At 32.3% G+C, this 20717-nt stretch overlaps 1 protein-coding gene and 2 long non-coding RNA genes across 4 annotated transcripts; all 3 read left to right on the forward strand.

The window, feature by feature from the left end:
• Nucleotides 1-721: 721 nt before the first annotated feature.
• LOC112729481 (uncharacterized) lies at nucleotides 722-2505 on the forward strand. Its single transcript, XR_003166556.2, has 3 exons — nucleotides 722-885; nucleotides 997-1086; nucleotides 2224-2505. It is a non-coding gene; the product is annotated as an uncharacterized lncRNA (long non-coding RNA).
• A 2649-nt stretch (nucleotides 2506-5154) lies between these two features.
• On the forward strand, nucleotides 5155-6938 carry LOC112729482 (uncharacterized). The gene is made up of 3 exons (XR_003166557.2): nucleotides 5155-5318; nucleotides 5430-5519; nucleotides 6657-6938. It is a non-coding gene; the product is annotated as an uncharacterized lncRNA (long non-coding RNA).
• Nucleotides 6939-12572: 5634 nt separating this feature from the next.
• LOC112728768 (receptor-like kinase TMK3) lies at nucleotides 12573-16752 on the forward strand. 2 transcript variants are annotated; one of them, XM_025779057.3, is made up of 3 exons: nucleotides 12579-15203; nucleotides 15437-15953; nucleotides 16435-16752. In XM_025779057.3, the coding sequence occupies exons 1-2, from the start codon at nucleotides 12749-12751 to the stop codon at nucleotides 15943-15945; spliced, it is 2964 nt and encodes a 987-aa protein (XP_025634842.1). In that variant the 5' UTR covers nucleotides 12579-12748; the 3' UTR covers nucleotides 15946-15953; nucleotides 16435-16752. The 2 variants fall into 2 exon arrangements, with proteins under 2 accessions (XP_072066083.1, XP_025634842.1); XM_072209982.1 differs by lacking the exon at nucleotides 16435-16752 and having other exon boundaries at nucleotides 12573-15203; nucleotides 15437-16234.
• Nucleotides 16753-20717: the final 3965 nt, after the last annotated feature.

Genomic DNA, 20717 nt, shown 5'->3' on the forward strand with positions numbered 1-20717 from the left:
TAACTATTTGAATTCAATCAAATTCATGTTCTTATATATATAAATATTTTATGATGAAATATTTTACATAATTAAGACTATAATTCCAGTAATTTATAAATAATAAAACTTATATGTATATTTTAATTTGAATAATTGATATTTTAATTATTTAAAAATAGAGTTTAGATTATAATATTATTATCGAGTTTGATACTTAATTATATGAATAAATATCGGTACTCTTTGGTGAGCTTAGCTTTGCTAATATTTCACCAAATATCTTTTATCCTTAAATTACTAATATCATTTATATTAATAACTTATATACTTTCAGCTTTATATATATTATTGCTATAATTGTATTATTATTATTACTATTACGCTTATTATTATTATTACAGCATAATTATCATTACTATTGTTAGTATTATTATTATTACTAATCATAAAGCATGGAAATAAAAGGCGGCTTCAATTATGGATTACATTGCATATATATATATTATTACATTAATCATATTATTATTATTATTATTATTATTATTATTATTATTATTATTATTATTATTAGGCATGTACGCAAGGCGGCAGCAATTTAGCTAATGGAAAGCCTTTCTATACGTATACATATATGTAATAAATAGTTATGAGAATTGTTAGCTTTATTATATCATTAGCTAGCTCTATATATAATAGTATCATATGAAAGAATAAGTAACCTTTACTTTATTACCATTATTATATTTACGCCGCCATACATATAATATATACATACAGAAAACAAAGGAATGAGAGACGAGAGAGAAGAGTGACCGAGAGAGAGAAGCGTAAGAACGTAAACCTCTTCTAATCTTTCGGTTTCGATTTCTTACAATCCGTAACTCCAATCAAAAATCTAATCCGGTAAGAGTATTCGTAACCTCTTCTTCTACACGTTGGCACCATTTTTGATTAGTGGAAATTGACAGTGACATAGCTCATCTTTTCTTTGGGTTTGGCCAACGGAAATTTTAGGAGGCATAGACGATTCTGGACATTTTTTTTCTTCGATAGCTCAGTCAGAAAGCTTCTCCGGAGCTTCGAATATTTTGATTCCGTACGAAGGTATGGTTTTGGTTTCTCGTAGTTAACATTTAATGTCACGTGAAAACTTAGGCTAGAAGACCTTAAGATAGGAATGAACTGAATGTATAATTGATGGTTTGTGTATATGGTATAAAATGTGAGGTTTAGCTGTTGTCAATAATTTGCTGTTGAAGTTGGTCGGTTTGGAAAAAGATTTAATATTGGTATTTGTTTGATTATGAAATAATTTGTTACTGGAAATGATTTGAGTGACTGAGAGGTGTTTGGTTTGATAGTTGGGACCCTTGAAGGGTGGCAGAAATTTGAGTCTTAGAGGAGATAATGCCAAAATTTCTTTAAGAATTGGAGTTTGATTTGAGGTGGTATTTTAAAAAGAAAGAGATTATTATGTGGCTTGTGCATTTGAGACTATTTATTGACCCTCTGTCGCAAGATGTGACCGGGCACTTTAACTCCCCGGATTCCCCCATGGGCATGCATAAATATGAATATTGAATATTATTGAGCTTGGAGTTTAACTCCATGGAATACTATACTATTGAGCTTGGAGTGTGACTCCATGGAATATTATATTTGAGCTTGGAGTTTGACTCCATGGAATATTATTGAGCTTGGGGATGCGCGCACAGAGGGACTGTCCAATGGTTAACTACCAGGACTTGTCGGGTTGGCTGTATAACCGACAGATGAGACTCATCAGCCATAGGACAGGCATACATCATATGCATTTGTTTGCTTTGTTTGGGTGTGCATTGCTTTAGTTTGTTTAACTGTTAAATTCTACTTATCTGCTACTTGTTCTACTTGCTGTAAATGCTTCTCTATCTGTGTTTTCTTTGCTTGAATTGTATGTGTATGTTTTTGGGAAATTCCTCCTGACGAAGGTGTGAGGAGAGAGGATTGTTCCACCAATGATTTGGAGGATTAGAGGAGACAGAACGTGAATTATTAGGTTAAAGTTAGATTCAGAATTAGAATACCTTAGATAGCTTACCTAACTTTTGGTTTAGTTTATTATCCTTAAGAATGATTCTGAGTGTCGAAGTTTTAGGAATGCCTCTGGCTTTCCCGAGACCTTTTATATTAACTATGCGGGCACCTTTACCATACTGAGAACCTCCGGTTCTCATTCCATACTATGTTGTTGTTTTTCAGATGCAGGTCGAGAGGCATCTCGTTAGGCGTCTGGACTCTTGAGGCGGAGTGGTTACTGGGATATTTTGTTATGATATGATGTATATATATGTACTTAGCTTTCTCTCCGCATGACTTATTCTTTTTGATCCTCTTAGAGGTTTATGGAGAGGCAGGATTGTATATATGTACTTTTGGGTTTTGGATATATATGTATATATGTGTAAATATTCTCCGGCCAGTCTTGACTTCGCAGGCTGAGTTAGGAGCTTGATATTATGTATCTTTGGCACTCTATTCCCACTTCTGTTATCTTGTGTTAAATAGTTATGGTTTTCTTAGCACGTAAGCTAACTCGTTCCTTGAGCGTAGCGCCTTTATTGTGCGGTTTTTATTTCCCCCTTTTCTTCAAGGCTCCTAGCATACTATAATTCTTCTGCTATTATATGTATTCATTTTATTTTAGAGGTCGTAATACCTCACCACCTTCGTTTTACGACTTAAGCGTAAAGCTTAGTGTGGTAGGGTGTTACATTATGGTATCAGAGCAGTTCGTTCCTATAGAGCCTGAGGGATGGACTGATTATGCTTCTGGGCATACTCTGGGTGTGTGTATGTGCTATTAGGATATCTGATTGATATATGTGGCATAAATGTTCATGAGCATGCATCTGGAACTTGAAACATTAAACTTGCGATATTGAGACTGATCAACTTAATATCACTTGTTTGGTGTGAACAGGGACCAAATGTCGTCTCGTGGATCCGAACGAGGTGTTCAGAGAGGAAATCCCGTGGTTGAACCAATGCAAGGACGTCCAGGTGGAAACCCTAGTGCTAGTACAAGTAACGTAAGTCGATACTATAGGTCTATGACCCTTACTGACTTCCTCAAGAGTGGTCCACCTCGGTTTAACGGAAACGCCAATGCCCTGGAGGCTGATCAGTGGTTTCGAGAAGTGGAGAGGTTTTTGTACACTCAGCATGTTCCTGAAGTACAGTCAGTAGAGATAGTGACTCATATGTTGGAAGGAGATGCTCAGAATTGGTGGCAAGAATTGTGTCATACCTTGCAGGTGGAGTTAACGGATGTCTCTTGGCATGGATTCAAGACAGAGTTTTATGGGAGATATTTCTTGCATGCGTTTCGCATTGCAAAGGAATTGGAGTTAATGCAGCTGAAGCAAAAGGATATGTCCGTTGCCGACTATACCCGTGAATTCGACAACCTGTGCCGTTTCTCAAAAACTTGTCAAGGAAATCCAGCTGATTGTGAGGAATGGAAGTGTGCTCAGTATGAGAAAGGACTAAGGAGAGATATCTTTAATTATGTGTATCCACAAAAGTTAACAAATTTCACTGAGTTGGTTAAGAAGAGCCAGCTCGCAGAGGATTGCTCCATGAAGTGGACACTGCTACAGGAAGGCTTTGGTGAGACTACTCCAGAGGAGCCACGCAGGTACGGACTGGGCATGTGCTTTCGATGTGGAGCACCGGGACACATGTCTAGAGATTGTTCGCGTGGGAGAGCCGCAGATGCGAGTTGGCCACGACAGGATCGAGGTAAGTATGATACAGAATGCGTAGGACAAATTTGTTCTGTGTAGAGCTAGGACCTCGCTTTCGTTTAGGTTACATAACCGGATATGGAAGTTTAGGACTGGAAAGACTGGACGTAGTTTTGGACTTGAATACGGACTAGGAATTTAGGCCGATAGAAATATCTCTTTGATAACCAGTTAGGTGTCGAGAGAAAAAGTAAGTTGTGATAGATTTAGTGTCAGAGGCTGAACCATTTTCGATAGTATTACGTATGATGGCACCATTAGAATCAGCAGAACTTAGGAGCTAGATAAAGCGAGTATTAGAAGCGATAAACCCGTCGTTCTAATACCAACCTGCCTTATAACCTTTCTGCGTCGAATCTATCTTGTATCTTCTGCTTTACGTAGACTTTTAAGCTACAAGAATATCCTGGATTTGCAAACTAAGCATGTCAAATCTTTCTGTTTTTCTTTGACATGTTTAAGAAGGGAAATTACGTCAGTATGAATCTTTTCTATTTTATATCAATTTTCGAGGGCGAAAAATTTTGTAAGGTGGGTAGAATGTAGTGACCCTCAGTTTTAAAAATATAAATATAAATAAGTTATAATTTATTTTATAAAATTAGAATTCCTTATTTTAGAAAAAAAAAATTATTTTATTATCAAATTGAACTAATTTTATAACTATTTGAATTCAATCAAATTCATGTTCTTATATATATAAATATTTTATGATGAAATATTTTACATAATTAAGACTATAATTCCAGTAATTTATAAATAATAAAACTTATATGTATATTTTAATTTGAATAATTGATATTTTAATTATTTAAAAATAGAGTTTAGATTATAATATTATTATCGAGTTTGATACTTAATTATATGAATAAATATCGGTACTCTTTGGTGAGCTTAGCTTTGCTAATATTTCACCAAATATCTTTTATCCTTAAATTACTAATATCATTTATATTAATAACTTATATACTTTTAGCTTTATATATATTATTGCTATAATTGTATTATTATTATTACTATTACGCTTATTATTATTATTACAGCATAATTATCATTACTATTGTTAGTATTATTATTATTACTAATCATAAAGCATGGAAATAAAAGGCGGCTTCAATTATGGATTACATTGCATATATATATATTATTACATTAATCATATTATTATTATTATTATTATTATTATTATTATTATTATTATTATTATTATTATTAGGCATGTACGCAAGGCGGCAGCAATTTAGCTAATGGAAAGCCTTTCTATACGTATACATATATGTAATAAATAGTTATGAGAATTGTTAGCTTTATTATATCATTAGCTAGCTCTATATATAATAGTATCATATGAAAGAATAAGTAACCTTTACTTTATTACCATTATTATATTTACGCCGCCATACATATAATATATACATACAGAAAACAAAGGAATGAGAGACGAGAGAGAAGAGTGACCGAGAGAGAGAAGCGTAAGAACGTAAACCTCTTCTAATCTTTCGGTTTCGATTTCTTACAATCCGTAACTCCAATCAAAAATCTAATCCGGTAAGAGTATTCGTAACCTCTTCTTCTACACGTTGGCACCATTTTTGATTAGTGGAAATTGACAGTGACATAGCTCATCTTTTCTTTGGGTTTGGCCAACGGAAATTTTAGGAGGCATAGACGATTCTGGACATTTTTTTTCTTCGATAGCTCAGTCAGAAAGCTTCTCCGGAGCTTCGAATATTTTGATTCCGTACGAAGGTATGGTTTTGGTTTCTCGTAGTTAACATTTAATGTCACGTGAAAACTTAGGCTAGAAGACCTTAAGATAGGAATGAACTGAATGTATAATTGATGGTTTGTGTATATGGTATAAAATGTGAGGTTTAGCTGTTGTCAATAATTTGCTGTTGAAGTTGGTCGGTTTGGAAAAAGATTTAATATTGGTATTTGTTTGATTATGAAATAATTTGTTACTGGAAATGATTTGAGTGACTGAGAGGTGTTTGGTTTGATAGTTGGGACCCTTGAAGGGTGGCAGAAATTTGAGTCTTAGAGGAGATAATGCCAAAATTTCTTTAAGAATTGGAGTTTGATTTGAGGTGGTATTTTAAAAAGAAAGAGATTATTATGTGGCTTGTGCATTTGAGACTATTTATTGACCCTCTGTCGCAAGATGTGACCGGGCACTTTAACTCCCCGGATTCCCCCATGGGCATGCATAAATATGAATATTGAATATTATTGAGCTTGGAGTTTAACTCCATGGAATACTATACTATTGAGCTTGGAGTGTGACTCCATGGAATATTATATTTGAGCTTGGAGTTTGACTCCATGGAATATTATTGAGCTTGGGGATGCGCGCACAGAGGGACTGTCCAATGGTTAACTACCAGGACTTGTCGGGTTGGCTGTATAACCGACAGATGAGACTCATCAGCCATAGGACAGGCATACATCATATGCATTTGTTTGCTTTGTTTGGGTGTGCATTGCTTTAGTTTGTTTAACTGTTAAATTCTACTTATCTGCTACTTGTTCTACTTGCTGTAAATGCTTCTCTATCTGTGTTTTCTTTGCTTGAATTGTATGTGTATGTTTTTGGGAAATTCCTCCTGACGAAGGTGTGAGGAGAGAGGATTGTTCCACCAATGATTTGGAGGATTAGAGGAGACAGAACGTGAATTATTAGGTTAAAGTTAGATTCAGAATTAGAATACCTTAGATAGCTTACCTAACTTTTGGTTTAGTTTATTATCCTTAAGAATGATTCTGAGTGTCGAAGTTTTAGGAATGCCTCTGGCTTTCCCGAGACCTTTTATATTAACTATGCGGGCACCTTTACCATACTGAGAACCTCCGGTTCTCATTCCATACTATGTTGTTGTTTTTCAGATGCAGGTCGAGAGGCATCTCGTTAGGCGTCTGGACTCTTGAGGCGGAGTGGTTACTGGGATATTTTGTTATGATATGATGTATATATATGTACTTAGCTTTCTCTCCGCATGACTTATTCTTTTTGATCCTCTTAGAGGTTTATGGAGAGGCAGGATTGTATATATGTACTTTTGGGTTTTGGATATATATGTATATATGTGTAAATATTCTCCGGCCAGTCTTGACTTCGCAGGCTGAGTTAGGAGCTTGATATTATGTATCTTTGGCACTCTATTCCCACTTCTGTTATCTTGTGTTAAATAGTTATGGTTTTCTTAGCACGTAAGCTAACTCGTTCCTTGAGCGTAGCGCCTTTATTGTGCGGTTTTTATTTCCCCCTTTTCTTCAAGGCTCCTAGCATACTATAATTCTTCTGCTATTATATGTATTCATTTTATTTTAGAGGTCGTAATACCTCACCACCTTCGTTTTACGACTTAAGCGTAAAGCTTAGTGTGGTAGGGTGTTACACCTATAACAGTAGATCATGGAGAAAATCAAGAAATAGACGACAAAGATGCAGAGAGTCTTGCAAAAGGCTAAATCGATATATAGAATGGTGCAGGGAACGATGTCGTGGAGATGAAGATGCATATAAAAAATGCATAGAAGCATGGATAAGCCAAATACAAAGAGGATATGGAAAAAATATTACACGTTTAAGTTTTTTTATGAACCAAATCTAACTAAATTAAATAAAAATATTTAGAATAATGTACGTTACTTATAACTGATTTCTGTTATATTAGACCAATTTTATTATTAGTTAGACTTGATTAATAAAAAGACTTAAATCTGTAACATTATACATTTTATAATAGATATTAATGAGTGCACCTGGTACTTTATTAATAGTAAGTATGTCATATGTTTTTTTTTTTGAATTTGTGAGTTTTGTTTTTTGAAAAATAAATGCACCTAGTACTTTATGTGATATAATAAATACTATTTTTAATTTTGGTCCTAATAGTATAAAATATTATAAAATATAATAATTCAAAAAATATTTATTCCAAACTCATCGATTTTGACATTCAAATAATATAAATATTCCGACATAAGAATAAAGACTTGAGAACATAAATATTAGCATTAATCTACTACACCATCGTACTATGCGGTACTTAACGTAATATATTATTATTTATTTAACGAATTGAAATGATCATCAATTTGACTTACGCTTTATCTTCCAATGATTAATAATTTAATATGACTAAAAAAATTATTAAAAATTAATTTAAAAAATAGACAATCTTTTAAAGACAAATTTGAGTATTAATCTTAATTTAAATGCTTTAAAAAGAAAAGAGCATCATATACATCTAAATTAATGCCTAATAGGTAATAATATGTGGCTAATGAATTATAGTTTAAATGGCATAGTCTCTCCATACTCATTTAAAAGATTACAGGTTCGAGTCTCCTATCTTTAGTAAAAAAAATATATGTGAAAGTGATTTGGAACAATAACAAAATCACGATACACATTAAGAAAGAAGTCATTATCCAATAAGAAAGAAAAAATAGTACCCTATAAAAAAGAAGAGGAACCAAAAAGACCAAGTCTAATAATCTTAAACACAAACACAAATATTAACTTAAGTATAGAATTACTTTGTAAATACATTTTCTATCATGGTTCATGGTTGAACGAACCAACGAGTCCTAGTTCTCATTACAATGTCTGAAATTCAGAAATACTCCGAATAGTTAGATCGTACAATAAAACATATTAACAATGATTATAAAACATTATAATTTGTTGTTTCCAGTAATATGTTAATTTATATCTAGACATAATTAGTTGGTGAATAGAACGATGAGGGGTCGCAGCAACCGTGTTGGAGTTACAGTGGAAATTGAAATAATTAAGCAACAAAAAATTTAACTATATAAAAAAATATTGGAGGAGAAATATTAAAATTTATTAGAACTTGAAAAGACATTATTATATTTAAAATTTAAAAAGATTTGATATGTAATAAATTGAATAATACTTAACATTGATATTACATTTTTTACTTTTTAAAGTATTTGCAATTTTTTTTACTATATTTTGAGTCAAGTAATTTGATAACCCTTAATTACTTTAATGAATTCGGGAAGGAGTTAAACAAAATTGAAATAATAAAGTCTTCTAAGACAATATTTTACTATATAGTAAAGATTTTTTGTTTTGCTTACATTGATAATTCACTACTATTAGAATAGGGAAGGGGCACAAACTAAGCAAGGAATATTCTAATTAATTAGAGAATCATACTGTATATAATAATATTAATAATACTAACAATGATTTTAGGCTTATATAAGGCCTAGCTAGTTTCATTTATCATCATGAATTTGTAATTGTAAAAAGAGAGAGAGATGACTAAACACAATATGTTTTATGTAATAATAATAATGATAATTATTGGAACAATTATTTGTTTTGTTATGGCTGAATTTGATGGGTTTATTGGTGATAATGAAAAAGCATCGTTTCCAAGAACTACTGAGGATGCCATAGATCTAGCAGCATGTTACAATAAATGCAACCAAAGCTATGACAAATTGGTGTCACCAATATCAAAACATAGATGGGAAAATTGCAGAATGTTGTGCAAAGCGCTAAACAATTTTACAGAAACGTGCAAAGAACTCTATGGTGGAAATAAAGATAAATACAAGAGATGCATAGAAGAATGGAATGAAATTGTGAAACCTATATTGGACTTTTAATTTATTGGTCAGTTATTTGATAATAAAGTTTAGGTCCTATATAAAAATGCTCCGTCAATATTAAAAAAAATTATTAAATTAATTATTATATATTTATATATAAATATATATTATTTAATTTATTTTTAATATATTTTTAACAATTTTAATGACATTTTTTATTTTAATATACTAAAAATTAATCTACCATAAATTTAAATTTTATTTAAAATTTTTTTATTAATTAATATATTATATATACAAAATAAATTTTAAATTCTTAATACTTATTTAAATACATATATGAGTTGATTATTTAATCACGTATTAGTAGAAAGGTCAGAGAAGAAAAATAAAAATATTTTAGCTACCCACCCATGCAAATAAACGTCGCAACAACCAAATTAAAGCATATATATGCGTTGCTAAATGTTAAAGTTAAATAGGTGTAATGATTCTTGGACTCAGGTTCATGAACTGTGAGAGGAAGCTTGCTAACTAAATACTACAAGCAATTAAAAATTAGGCACCAACGTATGTACCCAAAAAAAAAATAAAGAGAAAAATTAAACATGCTTTAAGGACAAATTAAACAAGTGTAATTTTGGACTACTTCAACTATCACTACAAAAATTTAATAAATTAGCGACAAATTTTTGCGAAAAATATTTTTTGTCATTAATCTGTCACTAACTAACGAAAAAATAGTGACGTACTAACGACAAAATTAATGAACAGTCACAAAATATTTAAACTTGAGACAAACGACTGATTAGCGAGAAATTTACGAGTAAGTTTGTTTCTCATAAATTGAATTTTATAGCTAAAAAAGAGTAGAAAATTTTTTCTTGCTAATTTGTCACAAATTAATTAGCAAGTGATAATGTTCTAGCAAATCAGTCGCTTAAGGGTTCAATCGAATAAAAGTAAAGTAGCAAGAGATATTATTGTTACTATTCCGTCGCAAGTGTTTGATATATAATTAGCAAGAAACAATTCACACACTAGTCCGTCGCTAAATAAACTTTGTGCGAAAAGGCTAATTAGTGAGAAACAATGTTCCTAGCTAATACATCACAAATACTTAAAATGCATTTTGCGATGAATAATTTCCTAGTTAATTTATCGCCATTTTTTTTAGCGAGCAACTAGTTTTTCGCCAATTTGTTGCATAATATTGTAAAATTTAAATTAGGTTAGCGATGGAAAACAGTCATCGCTAACTCGTCGTAACGGATAAATCATTTAATTAGAAAAATGTTTCTTGCTAATTAGTCGCTAAAGTGAAAATATGGATGTTGAGCGCCTAAGACCTTAATAGTGAAAAATTTGCGACTAACAATGAAGAAGGAGAAGAAGAACGTTCAAAAAGAAGAAAAATTTAAAGAAGAAGCGAATGATATGAAAAGATAACATATTCACATGGGTTAATAATAAAGTTAACTTTTATTAGATTTAAACCAACTTAATTAAATTTAATTGTTAAAAAGATTTAAATGTGTAATATCAGTGTTATGTTAATTGTATCTTTTATAAGGTAATAGATAATAGTCACTTATACTACAATTAAATATACTAAAATATATGAAATATAATAACTTATGAAGTGTTTATTTCTGGATATGAAATCCAAATAAATATTCCGTCGGAAGAAGAAAATTTTGAACATTATAATATTCACATATAATTTATTAACATTTCAATAATCTTTTTATTAAATTGCTGTAAAAATAAAGACACAAGGATAGACTAAACGAAGGTGTTAACAATAAAACACAAATTATTAAAAAAAAAACTAATGGTCTGTTGTTCATTCCAATCTTATATTTTTTGCAAACTAATAATAAGATTGTGTTTGAAAGAGAGTTTGAGAAATAAAAATTAAAAAATAAAAATTGAGAGATAAATTAAATTTTTATATTATACTTAATTTAAAATATATAAAATTGAGTTATGTTTTAATATTTTATTTAATTTAAAATAAATATAAAAATTAAAATAAAAAATTATTAAAATACTGTTATTTAAAAAAAAGTTATTCTTATAAAATAAGACCGAATGAAATTGTTGAATTTCAAATTAACAAAATACAAATTGATTCCAAACAACCTACATGCTTGGTCTTCGTTCTTCATTGTGTTTTTTTTTTTTTTTCAATTTTTTATTCATTGAAAAAAACTCAACTCAACTCTCTGAAATAGCACTGCCTCAGAAGTAGTCAGAACCCAAATTAGGAGAAAGATTGTATTTTTTTTTTAAATAGAAGAACAAACACCTCAATCATCAGCACGGCCAAATTTTTGCATGTTGAAAAAGGGTGTTTGTGTGTGTGTGTGTTTTTTTTTTTTTTTTTTTTAAATTACAAGAAAAACCCTTGTTTGATTAGAAAGACGGAAAGAGAGAGAATGTCTTGAATAAAGGTAAATATAGAAAGAAGTGTTATTAAAATTTTAATTTTTGTTTTTACAAATATAGAAAAAAAATCCTTGTTTTATTTTTTGAAATTATTAAAAAGATTAGAATTTTGAATCTTAAAATAAAAATTTCAATTTTATTTTTAATCACTAAATATAATAGTCAGTTTTAATTTCTATAAATAAATAAAATCTAAATAAAGGACAAACTTAATTATTTTACATTTCACACATCAAATTAATTTTTTTATTTTTTATTTGAATTTAAAATATCATATTTGATTTGAACCCTAAATAATTAATTTATCACATTATTTTACTATTACAAGAATATAAAATTTAAAAAATACCTGTATATATAATCCTAATAATACATTTTAAAAGATGCTCCAAAAACTTACTTTTGTTACTTTTTGTCAAAATTTTAACTGTGTTAGATTGATTAAAGACATAATTACTTAATATTCTAATAAATTTATTGTATAATAACTTAATACAAAATAACTTATCCTCTAATTTTAAAAGTACTAAAAAATGACAAATTTTTATATAAGAAAAAAAAAACCTCAACCTTTTTTTCTTGTCGTTATTCACCTGAGAATTTTTTCTGTTTCCCAAAAAAAGTTAAGTCAATTAGTACCAACACAACAATAACAGTAACAAAATCTAAAACTAGTAATCATATATAATCACTCATTTTAATGACACACTTTCCACTTAGAACCCTTAATTAATAATTTCACCTTTTTGTTCCTTTGTTGACAACCTTAATCTTCACCCTTTTAACAACACTTTCCACTCTCTCTCTTCTTCTTCTTCTGTCTCCATCTTCCATCTCAAGCTTCCACCAAACACAATCCATTTACACTTCTTTCTCAATGCAACAACAAGAAGAACAAAGCTTTTTGAACTCAGTTTCACATCTATAACATCATGATCTTCAGCATGGAACAACAACAAAAACATGTTCTTTTGCTACTATTACTTTTGATGTTAACACTTTGCTGTGTTGTTCTCACTGAAACTGACCCTTCAGATGTAAAGGTTCTAAACCAGTTCAGAAACGGTCTCAAGAACCCTGAGCTCTTACCATGGCCTGAAAATGGTGGAGACCCATGTGGAAACCCTCCATGGAAGTACATCTTCTGCAATGGCAAAAGGGTATCTCAGATTCAAGCTAAAAACTTGAACTTGATTGGTCCTTTGCCTCAAAGCTTCAACCAGCTCACAATGCTTGAGAATCTTGGTCTTCAGAACAACAAGCTCAATGGCCCTTTACCTTCTTTCATTGGTTTGAAGATGTTAAAGTTTGCATTTTTGAACCACAATGAGTTTGATTCAATCCCTTATGATTTCTTTGAAGGACTTGAGAGTCTTGAGGTTTTAGCATTGGATTACAATGTTAACCTCAATGCAAGCAATGGTGGTTGGAAATTCCCTTTGACTTTGCAAGGGTCAACACAATTGACCAATGTTTCTTGCATGAGTTGCAGCATGGTTGGTCCAATTCCTGAGTTCTTGGGTAGCATGGTGTCTCTTTCTGTGCTGCAGCTTTCAGGGAATAACTTATCTGGCGCGATTCCGGCGAGTTTTAAAGGAATTGGGTTGCAGATTCTGTGGTTGAATAACCAAGGTGGTGGTGGTCTTGATGGTACTATTGATGTGTTTGCAACAATGGTTTCTCTCACAAGTTTGTGGCTTCATGGTAACAATTTCAAAGGGACTATTCCTAAGAACATTGGTGACTTGGCTTCTCTGAAGGATCTTAATCTCAATGGTAACCAACTTGTTGGGGTAATTCCTGATTCTTTAGCTAAATTGCAATTGGAACATTTGGATTTGAACAATAACCATTTAATGGGTCCAACCCCAAAATTTGTAACACCTAAAGTTACTTTTGATTCCAATAATTTTTGTGAAACAAAACCTGGGGTTTCATGTTCCTATGAGGTTATGGCACTGATTGAGTTTCTTAGTGGGTTGGATTACCCTTTAAATCTTGTTAATTCATGGATTGGTGATAATCCTTGTGAAGGTCCATGGTTAGGAATAAAGTGCAATGCAAATGGGAAAGTTTCTATGATTATTTTGTCTAAGTTTAATTTCAGTGGTACTCTTAGTCCTTCTGTTGCGAAATTGGATTCTCTTGTTGAAATCAGATTAGGGGGTAACAAAATCAGTGGTGTGGTTCCTAGTAATTGGACTAGTTTGAGATCACTGAAATTGTTGGATCTAAGTGGCAACAACATTTCAGGTCCATTGCCAAGTTTTGATAAGAGTTTGAAGATTGTTACTGATGGGAATCCTCTGTTGATGAATCATAGTAACTCTTCACAAGCTCCCTCCTCCTCCTCCTCCTCCTCCTCCTCCTCCTCCTCCTCCTCATCATCATCATCATCATCATCATCATCATCTGTTAATAAGCCAAATCCATCTTCTGGAAGGGGCGAACTTTCTTTGGTTGATACTCCAACAGCACCATCAAATTCCAACTCTGGCAGTTCTCTTGAATTGAAGAATCCCAAAAGAAAGAACTTGGTGTTGATTGTGACCCCAATTGTAGGTATTGTTGCTGCAATTATTCTGCTTATTCCAATTTATCTGTATTGTTTCAAAGGGAGAAATGAAGCCTCCAAGGGTTCAAGTTCATTAGTAGTTCACCCTAGAGATCCATCTGATTCAGACAATGTGGTAAAGGTTGTTGTTGCTAGCAATGGCAATGGAAGAAGCATTTCCACAGTTTCAGCAAGTGGTTCTGGGAACCTAAACACCAGTGGAAATGCAGTGTCTCATGTAATTGAAGCTGGAAATCTTGTAATATCGGTTCAAGTCCTTCGAGGCATTACCAAGAATTTCGCTCCTGAGAATGAGCTCGGCCGGGGTGGATTCGGGGGTGTTTACAAGGGAGAATTGGATGATGGGACTAAAATTGCAGTGAAGAGAATGGAGGCTGGTGTGATAAGCAGAAAAGCCTTAGATGAATTCCAGTCTGAAATCGCAGTTCTTTCGAAAGTCCGGCACCGGAATTTGGTGTCTCTTTTGGGCTATTCAGTAGAAGGGACAGAGAGACTACTAGTTTATGAGTATATGCCACAAGGTGCTCTCAGTAAGCATCTTTTCCAATGGAAGAGCTTGCAATTGGAACCACTTTCGTGGAAGCGAAGGCTTAACATTGCATTGGATGTTGCTAGAGGAATGGAGTATCTTCATACTCTTGCTCACCAAAGCTTCATTCATAGAGATCTTAAGTCATCAAATATTTTGCTTGGTGATGACTTCAGAGCAAAGGTCTCAGATTTTGGACTTGTTAAGCTTGCTCCGGATGGCAAAAAATCTGTAGTGACTCGGCTTGCTGGAACATTCGGATACTTGGCACCAGAATATGCAGGTGATTTGTTTTTTCATAACTACTTTATAGAATTAATAGAGCCATTGACCTTGTATTATAGTATATATGTCTAAATATGTGGTTGTTAGAAATTAGTAACTAATGAAGACATTAATCAATTTTATTCATCTTTAGTGATAGTTTTAGAACTTCTACTGTCCTCATTTATTTGCTACATTCATAAATATTCATGGTTCTGTTTTTGTTTTGTTGATTCTTTTTATATGTTTCAGTGACCGGAAAAATCACTACAAAAGCAGATGTTTTCAGTTTTGGTGTTGTTCTGATGGAGCTACTGACCGGATTGACAGCACTCGATGAGGACCGGCCGGAGGAAAGCCAGTACTTGGCAGCATGGTTCTGGAATATAAAATCAGATAAGGAGAAACTTATGAATGCTATTGACCCTGCACTCGAAAAACAGGACGAAACCTTTGAGAGCATTTCCATCATTGCTGAGTTAGCTGGCCATTGCACTGCCAGGGAACCAAACCAGCGGCCGGATATGGGGTATGCCGTGAGCATTCTGGCACCGCTCGTTGAGAAATGGAAACCGATTGATGATGAAACTGAAGAGTATTGTGGCATAGACTATAGTTTACCCCTTAACCAAATGGTGAAGGGGTGGCAAGAGATGGAAGGAAAGGATTTAAGCCATGTGGACTTACAAGACAGCAAGAGTAGTATTCCGGCAAGGCCTACTGGATTCGCCGATTCTTTTACGTCCGCGGATGGCCGGTGAAACAAACGGTATGTTGGTTTCCTGAATGCATATTGTTTTCCATTTTCTTGTTCTCAATGTTGAGTTCAAATATTGTGTATAATAAGCTTTGGAAAGTTCCATATGTATGCATTGTAATTTTTTAATTTTGATGGCTTTAAGTGTTGCTTATTGTAGATAGTGATTAGTGAGCTTTGATCAATGGTAATGCTTGTTAATTATGTAAAATGGTTTTGTTTGGGGTTTGGTTTTGTACCATAAGAACAAAGAAACCTTTCAGTATGTTGTAAAATATATAATCATTCATGTATTTTATCTGATAGCTTATATAAACTTTTGGAATAAATAGTTTCATGACATGTTATCGAAACTTTTATGACCAAAAGGCGTAGAATTCGACTATAACTTCTTCAAATTTGCAACTTTTTGTTTGATTTAAGATTGGATAGCTTAGAGTTATCCATACAAGTGTAAGTATATGTTCATTTTTTTTTCTCTATATTATTGTAGGGACAAGGTTCCATGAACCAATCAATAAATCATTCAAAGTAGTTTGTCTTTCTCCATTGTTCTGATATGATCCAAACACTCCACAGATTTGGAATATAGTTATTTAAAGAGGGAAAGTAGACAAAAATAACAGCTTCAAAGACTCATTATTATGAATAAGGCAATGGAGGAGGAACCATTTTGGTGGGGGCAATCTAGTGTGAAAACAAATTTAGTGTTTGTGACATCATTAGCCATTTTTATTACACAGCTTCTAGCACTGTGCTAGAGATTCCATGTGGTAAATTTATTAAATGAATTTGGATTTTTTTATTGTCTGTTTCTCCTCTTCTTACACAGTGTATTAGATATTTTTTTTTCTTGCCAAATGATATTTTCTGTGACTAATTCTTTTAAGAACGAAAATTCTTCTAAAAATGAGTAATTTACTACTAGAATTTTTACCCACCTATGTAACCGTTAGAAATCAAACCTCTTCATTAGATGATGCTTGTAAATTTCATTTAACCACCAACTATGTTATGTCTCTTGACTAGAAAATATAGTTGATATTTACTATTATTAATAGAGTTTAATTTTGATACACTGACAGTATTAGTATAAAGCGTTTTATACCGTCGTACAATCACATTCGTTTTTTTATGATGACTATTCAGTCGGTCGATGTGAAAAGTAATTATTTTTATTGATGTATTGTTACGTAATTGAATGCTCATGTAAAATTATTTTACACTGACAGCACATTAAAATTAAATTCTTATTAATAATGTCCAAATCTTTTGAGACGGTTTATTTCTTTATTTTTAGTATTTTTTATTTTCAAAATTTTGTGGAAAAAAAACAGTGATAATCATAAAATTTTGTTTATTGTTTTTACCTTTTTTTATATTTGTTTTAAAATAAAAAATATTAAAAATAAAAAATAAAAACGTAAACTAAATCCATGCTTAATTTATAACTAGGAAATAATAAAAGACTCTAAAATTTCAGTTAATTGTGAACTACATTAGGTAGTATATCATGTATAGATGTGGCATGGAAATAAATTGAATGAGTTGCCAAATTAAGATGGCAACAAATTGTGGGGTCATTTCTCTTCTTCTCACATTGGAATATTTGAAATCATGTGACATCTGTGGCCTAAGGTTATCAGTGTGCTGTAAATTTAATAATAGGAAGCCTCACAAAGTAAAGAAAGAACAAAACCATTCATCATATTATGAGCAATAAACTTATAATAATGCATTTTCTTGTTTGGTATTGCAAAGTACAAAAATGGAAAAAATTGATCACTTTGAGACAAATTCACTTAGTTGGCCTCATCACATGGAAAATTATTGCATGATGCCTCACATTCTAAGCTCTTAGTTGGTGTTTCTTTGTAACTTTGCCACTCCAAAGCATTCAAATATATATATATATATATATATATATATATATATATATATATATATATATATATATATATATATATATATATATATAATATCTTATACGTGTTTTTAATTACATAACGCTACATCATTAAAAATAATTATTATTTTTATTGACCGCGTAAATAAATATCTAAAAAAATGAATATAATTATATAACTATATAAAATATTTTACTGTTAGTACATTAAAATTAAATTTTATATATAATGTGATCTATTTGCTGTTAGTATGTTAATTGTTACTATAGATCAATTATTTGCATTTAGGTTTGACCAAATATATTTGCAATATATGTAACAAATTTCATTGGCCATTTACGATATATTTACATAAGAATATTAAGCACCTTTGTTATTTTATTTTAAGTATGTCTATTAAAGTTTCTCCATAGAGAAATATACTGCCATATTGTGAAATATGCATTATGCTTGAGGTTCAATTTTATTTACTTGGATTAAATGGTATGTATTATGGGTTGAATAAAGCTTGGTCTAGATTCATTGACGCGTTTAAAATAACATGGTTGGTTGCACACAAAATAATCTCCGAATATATTCAAAACTCATCCAAAATAATTTGATTGTACAAAATTAGTTTGTAACATAAGCTTGTGTGTCTTGATTGTTAAATACATTTTCTGGAAAAAGCAATTGTTACTATCTAATACAATTATTAACTTTTTTTTTTATTTCACTCCATCCAAAAATGAGTTTAATTAGGATAATCTGAAAATAAATCTCTTTCAACAACCTACTTCATGCTTGGAGACATAATATCATAAACCATCAAGATTCTATTAAAAAATGAAAACTTTGGATGTTGTTCCGGATTTGATCTCCGGGTCTCCAAATGACCTCGCTATGATCAGGTTTCTGGAGTCCGGGCTTTGATTGCGATTTAAACTGGCCAAGAGATTATTAATCACTAACTACATTCAAATTCGAATACTATTTTTTTTTTCTAAAATATGAAATTTTATTAATAAATTGCAATAAAGCAATATTAGTCCATGTCTGAACTCTAGCAAGGATAAGGTGGGCATTAACCCAAAAAAAAAGCATGAGAATAACCTAAAAGGAAATAAAAAGAAAAACTAACAAGGACTTGTCTTAAGGTGAAATTCTTCGTTCATGTTGTATGCCTCTTCCCAAATAACAGCCGGTTCACTCCTTTTGCCATCAAAAAGTCAGTTGTTTCTAGATATCCAAATCCTCCATTGCACCATTACAAGGAGACTTCGTTGCTTCTTATTAAAACTCTCTTGTTTTATCTTTACCTGCATCTCCCTCCACCAATTGCCAAAACTATCCTCTGCATCCACTCTATTTGGACTGTTGAACAAGAATCCCATGTGATTCCACACTTGCCGCGAGTAAATGCAATTAAGCAAACAGTGGGTCAAAGTCTCGTCCTCCATTTCGCATCTTGGGCATATCGCAGGGACAGCTTGAATGCGGGCGTGCAGTCGGTGCCTCACCGAAAAACCATTATGGAGAGCTTTCCAGGTAAAGACCTTAACTTTAGTTGGGCAGTCAAGATCCCAAATCGAATTCCATAGATTTTTGTCTCCGAAAATTGGTGGAAGACTTTCGAGTGGCGGGTGAAAAAAATTGAAGCATACCTCATATCCTGACCTTATAGAGTAAGAACCCCCTTTTTCTCTGTACCAAATCAAGTTATCTTCTTCTTTAATGTTTATTTGAAGTATTTCCTGTGTAATTTCTGATGTGAAGTTGTTGGCTATAAGGTGCTCATTCCAATTACCTTCCTCAGTGATGAGTTGAGAGACCCAAATTAAGCTTGGATTAGGCTCCTGATTCTGTCTCAGTGTCAATGGTCCTTGTCTTCCAACCCAGCAATCTTCTCAAATCTTCACTGCTGATCTCCTCCCAATCTGCCAGAGAATCTCCTTTTCCAGAACCTTTCGCCCTTCTAAGAGACTCCTCCAAGCCCATGACGGATTGTATCCAATGTCAGCTTTTAGAAATGAAGAATGTCTAAAATACCTGCTTCTGAATACTTTAGTAACTAAGGAATTTGGTCTGGTCATCAATCTCCATCCCTGTTTTCCTAGCATGGCAAGATTAAAAGCTTTTAGATCCTTAAACTCCAATCCTCCTTGATTTTTTGGTCTACACAGTGTGTCCCACTTAATCCATTGAAGTCTCTTTTCTCCTTGTTTCTGTCCCCACCAGAATTGCATAAGCAATCTCTGAATTTCTTCTATAAAAGTTTCAGGTAGTTTAAAGCACCCCAAAGTATATATCGGGATAGCCGTACCCACAGATTTAATTAGAACTTCACACCCGCTAACCGACAGTAACGATCTTTTTCAGTGCTGTAATTTTTTTGTAACTTTATCTTTGACATATGCAAATGTTGCTTTTTTTATTTCTGGATTGTTGTTGGTAAACCCAGGTATTTGTCTTGAGCGCCAACATTCGGGACTTGAAGGATGGCTGCAAAGGTTTTCCTCTCTGATTGCGGTGTATTCCGACTGAAAAACACAGCAGATTTATTAAGGTTCACCTCTTGTCCACTTATACTATTGTAGTCATTCAACACCTGCATTATATTTTGGCATGCCTGAGAATTTGCTTTGCTGAAAATTATAGAGTCATCTGTGAAAAACAAATGTGTAATAGTAGGGCAGCTACTGTTTAATCTGAGCCCGACAATATCATTATTCTGTTCTCTTCTGTGTAGCAAGTGGGAGAGTCCCTTTGCACAAAGAATGAAAAGATAGGGTGAAAGAGGATCCCCTTGTCGGAGACCTCTTGTAGGTTTAAAGAAACCTTTAGGTTGACCATCCACAGTAACAGAATAGGAAACAGTAGTTACACACTC

The sequence above is a fragment of the Arachis hypogaea genome, chromosome 12 (genome assembly GCF_003086295.3).
Source record: "Arachis hypogaea cultivar Tifrunner chromosome 12, arahy.Tifrunner.gnm2.J5K5, whole genome shotgun sequence".
Lineage (NCBI taxonomy): Eukaryota > Viridiplantae > Streptophyta > Magnoliopsida > Fabales > Fabaceae > Arachis > Arachis hypogaea.